The sequence below is a fragment of the Bombina bombina genome, chromosome 7, assembly GCF_027579735.1.
Source record: "Bombina bombina isolate aBomBom1 chromosome 7, aBomBom1.pri, whole genome shotgun sequence".
Taxonomy (NCBI): domain Eukaryota; kingdom Metazoa; phylum Chordata; class Amphibia; order Anura; family Bombinatoridae; genus Bombina; species Bombina bombina.
In genome coordinates, this window is record NC_069505.1 from 220809220 (window position 1) to 220814226 (window position 5007).

The 5007-nt window shown below is 46.6% G+C and overlaps 1 protein-coding gene across 5 annotated transcripts in view; it reads right to left on the reverse strand.

Moving 5' to 3' along the window:
• The window catches only part of RRAS2 (RAS related 2), a 213995-nt gene extending 211956 nt beyond the window's left edge, over positions 1 to 2039 (reverse strand). For all 5 annotated transcript variants that reach the window (XR_008403211.1, XR_008403210.1, XR_008403212.1 and 2 more), the window contains exon 1: positions 1784 to 2039. Coding sequence is in view for 2 of the 5 variants with exons in the window: in XM_053720616.1 (XP_053576591.1) it covers positions 1784 to 1885 (102 nt within the window). In the remaining 3 variants the exon portion in view is untranslated. The remainder of the gene's footprint in view (positions 1 to 1783) is intronic.
• Between the last annotated feature and the right edge of the window lie 2968 nt (positions 2040 to 5007).

The following is a 5007-nucleotide window of genomic DNA, read 5'->3' on the forward strand; positions in this document are numbered from 1 at the left end:
AATCCTAGATTATAAACAGCAGTAATAAAGCACATTCACACCACTCTTTTAAATGCACTTACTGCAACTAGTTTAAAGGGACATTAAACCCAAACATTTTCTTTCATGATTCAGACAGAGAATACAATTTTAAACAGCATTCCAATTTACTTCTATTATCTAATTTGCTTCATTCTTTAGATATCCTTTCTTAAAGAAATAGCAATGCACGTGGGTAAGCCAATCACATGAGGAAAATATGTGCAGCCACCAATCAGAAGCTACTGGGCCTATCTAGATATGCTTTTCAGGAAGAAATATCAAGAGAATGAAGCAAATTAGATAACAGAAGTAATTTAGTAAGTTGTTTAAAATGGTATTCTCTATCTGAATCATGAGAGAAAAAAATGGGTTTAATGTCCCTTTAAGCTCAACCAACAAAAGCACCAGTAGCCCTCACCGATTTACCACTAGCCATGATAACGCCCATCCATACCAGTCTATATTATAGCTAGTGTATGTGAATTCAGTCTGTGCCAAACGAAGTGCAATTAGCCCCACCAGAACCCACTACGGTCTCAGTGGCACCTGCTCTCACTGGGTCACCACTTGCCATCACAGATATAATTATATCCTTCCAGACAACTGTACAGTAAACTAGTCCAGCAGAACCCACAAAGGTCTCAATGCTCACTTGCCTCTACCCTCACTAGCTAACACAGATATAAGACAATAATAATGCCCAAGAGTGATCATAGCATCCAGCCCATGCCAGGCACTTAGAACAATTCTCTCTGTCAAAACCCTAAAACATGTCGGTGCCCTACCCACAATCACTTATTTAAATCCAGACACATTAATGAGAGTGTTGTGTCACACAAACACTATACAAGGTCAGTGGCAGGCACACAAAACTATACCAGGTCAATGCCTGTGCCAGGCACACAAACACTATACCAGGTCAATGCCAGTGCCAGGCACACAAACACTATACCAGGTCAATGCCAGTGCCAGGCACACAAACACTATACCAGGTCAATGCCAGTGCCAGGCACACAAACACTAGACCAGGTCAATGCCAGTGCCAGGCACACAAACACTAGACCAGGTCAATGCCAGTGCCAGGCACACAACACTACACCAGGTCAATGCCAGTGCCAGGCACACAACACTAGAACCGGTCAATGCCAGTGCCAGTCACACAACACTAGACCAGGTTAATGCCAGTGCCAGGCACACAACACTAGACCAGGTTAATGCCAGTGCCAGGCACACAACACAAGACCAGATCAGTGCCAGGCACACAACACTAGACCTGGTTAATGCCAGTGTCAGGCACACAACACTAGACCAGGTTAATGCCAGTGTCAGGCACACAACACTAGTCCAGGTAAATGCCAGTGCCAGGCACATAACACTAGACCTGGTTAATGCCAGTGCCAGGCACACAACACTAGACCAGGTTAATGCCAGTGCCAGGCACACAACACAATACCAGATCAGTGCCAGGCACACAACACTAGACCTGGTTAATGCCAGTGTCAGGCACACAACACTAGACCAGGTTAATGCCAGTGTCAGGCACACAACACTAGTCCAGGTAAATGCCAGTGCCAGGCACATAACACTAGACCTGGTTAGTGCCAGGCACACAACACTAGACCAGGTTAATGCCAGTGCCAGGCACACAACACTATAACAAGCAGTGTCCGCTAAACCATTGAGCAGCCTTGCCTATATGCCACACACCCAGCAGTAACAATGATCTGCTTATGCCCCTATCAGTCAGTCATTCTGCACCCACCTGGATGAACTGAATGGTCAGCGCCGACTTGCCAACCCCGCCGCCACCTACCACCACCAGCCGGTACCTATCCTGCACCGTGGAGTCCTTTCTGAAAGCCATGCCAGGCGGTGATATGCCGGCTGTGCTCCGTGAGCCCCCGTTCGGGTATTTCTGCCAACCCCGAGCACTGACGCGATACAAAAAATAAATAAATAACGAAGAATAAAAAAAAAAAAACGAACGAAACTCCCTCCTGTTCCAACAAATGGCCTTCTGAGGGGAAGTGGCCGGCAGGGGGAGCTCATTCACCAGAGCTAAGATGGGAGGGCGGCTCTGTGTCTGGGGAGGTGCCAAGCTCTAGGGACGCTTCGAGTGTCACTGTCTCTGGCTTCTCAGGGTGGGGCAAAATGCCCACTTACCTCAGGAACCTTCAGTTCAGTCAAGTGTAACTGAGAGTCAAGTTTACAGCTTGTAACTTATTACTGTAAACCCGAGCAGCCTGGCACCTTATGTATAGCAGTATCATATGTGCTTGTGATGCCAGGGGATGTTATTATTGCTGTAAACCCGAGCAGCCTGGCACCTTAGCTATATGTCCTTGTGATGCCAGGGGTGTTATTATTACTGTAAACCCGAGCAGCCTGGCACCTTAGGTATAGCAGTATGTGCTTGTGATGCCAGGGGGTTTATTATTACTGTAAACCAGAGTAGCCTGGCACCATAGCTATAGCAGTATGTCCTTGTGATGCCAGGGGGTGTTATTATTACTGTAAACCCGAGCAGCCTGGCACCTTAGCTATATGTCCTTGTGATGCCAGGGGGTGTTATTATTACTGTAAACCAGAGTAGCCTGGCACCTTAGGTATAGCAGTATGTGTTTGTGATGCCAGGGGGTTTATTATTACTGTAAACCCGAGCAGCCTGGCACCATAGCTATAGCGGTATGTCCTTGTGATGCCAGGGTGTGTTATTATTACTGTAATCCCGAGCAGCCTGGCACCTTAGGTATAGCAGTATGTGCTTGTGATGCCAGGGGGTTTATTATTACTGTAAACCCGAGCAGCCTGGCACCTTAGCTATAGCAGTATGTCCTTGTGATGCCAGGGGGTGTTATTATTACTGTAAACCTGAGCAGCCTGGCACCTTAGGTATAGTAGTATGTGCTTGTGATGCCAGGGGGTTTATTATTACTGTAAACCCGAGCAGCCTGGCACCTTAGCTATAGCAGTATGTCCTTGTGATGCCAGGGGGTGTTATTATTACTGTAAACGTGAGCAGCCTGGCACCTTAGGTATAGTAGTATGTGCTTGTGATGCCAGGGGGTGTTATTATTACTGTAATCCCGAGCAGCCTGGCACCTTAGGTATAGCAGTATGTCCTTGTGATGCCAGGGGGTTTATTATTACTGTAAACCAGAGTAGCCTGGCACCTTAGTTATAGCAGTATGTGCTTGTGATGCCAGGGGTTTATTATTACTGTAAATCCGACCAGCCTGGCACCTTAGGTATAGCAGTATTTCCTTGTGATACCAGGGGGTGTTATTATTACTGTAAACCTGAGCAGCCTGGCACCTTAGGTATAGTAGTATGTGCTTGTGATGCCAGGGGTTTATTATTACTGTAAATCCGACCAGCCTGGCACCTTAGGTATAACAGTATGTCCTTGTGATGCCAGGGTGTGTTATTATTACTGTAAACCTGAGCAGCCTGGCACCTTAGGTATAACAGTATGTCCTTGTGATGCCAGGGGGTGTTATTATTACTGTAATCCCGAGCAGCCTTGCACCTTAGGTATAGCAGTATGTGCTTGTGATGCCAAGGGGTTTATTATTACTGTAAACCCGAGCAGCCTGGCACCTTAGCTATAGCAGTATGTCCTTGTGATGCCAGGGGGTGTTATTACTGTAAACCTGGGCAGCCTGGCACCTTAGGTATAGTAGTATGTGCTTGTGATGCCAGGGGGTTTATTATTACTGTAAACCCGAGCAGCCTGGCACCTTAGCTATAGCAGTATGTCCTTGTGATGCCAGGGGGTGTTATTATTACTGTAATCCCGAGCAGCCTTGCACCTTAGGTATAGCAGTATGTGCTTGTGATGCCAAGGGGTTTATTATTACTGTAAACCCGAGCAGCCTGGCACCTTAGCTATAGCAGTATGTCCTTGTGATGCCAGGGGGTGTTATTATTACTGTAAACCTGGGCAGCCTGGCACCTTAGGTATAGTAGTATGTGCTTGTGATGCCAGGGGGTTTATTATTACTGTAATCCCGAGCAGCCTGGCACCTTAGGTATAGCAGTATGTCCTTGTGATGCCAGGGGGTTTATTATTACTGTAAACCAGAGTAGCCTGGCACCTTAGTTATAGCAGTATGTGCTTGTGATGCCATGGGATGTTATTGCTGTAAACCCGAGCAACCTGGCACCTTAGGTAAAACAGTATGTCCTTGCGATGCCAGGGGGTGTTAATATTACTATAAACCCGAGCAGCCTGGCACCTTAGGTATAGCAATATGTCCTTGTGATGCCAGGGGGTGTTGTTATTACTGTAATACCGAGCAGCCTGGCACCTTAGGTATAGCATTAAGAACTTGTGATGCCAGGGGGTGTTGTTATTACTATAAACCCGAGCAGCCTGGCACCTTAGGTATAGCAGTATGTCATTGTGATGCCAGGGGTTGTTGTTATTACTGTAATACCGAGCAGCCTGGCACCTTAGGTATAGCAGTATCTGCTTGTGATGCCAAGGGGTGTTATTATTACTGTAAACCTGAACAGCCTAGCACCTTAGGTATAGCAGTATGTTCTTGTGATGCCAGGGGGTGTTATTATTACTGTAAACCCGAGCAGCCTGGCGCCTTAGGTATAGCAGTATCTGCTTGTGATGCCAGGGGGTGTTTTTATTACTGTAAACCTGAGCAGCCTGGCACCTTAGGTATAGCAGTATGTGCTTGTAATGCCAGGGTTTTATTATTACTGTAAACCTGAGCAGTCGGGCACCTTAGGTATAGAACTATGTCCTTGTGATGCCAGGGAGTGTTGCTATTACTGTAAACCCTAACAGCCTGGCACCTTAGGTATAGCTGTATGTCCTTGTTATGCCAGGGGGTTTTATTATTACTGTAAACCCGATTAGCCTGGCTCCTTAGCTATAGCAGTATGTCCTTGTGATGCCAGGGTGTGTTATTATTACTGTAAACCTGAGCAGCCTGGCACCTTAGGTAAATTGGTATGTCCTTGTGATGC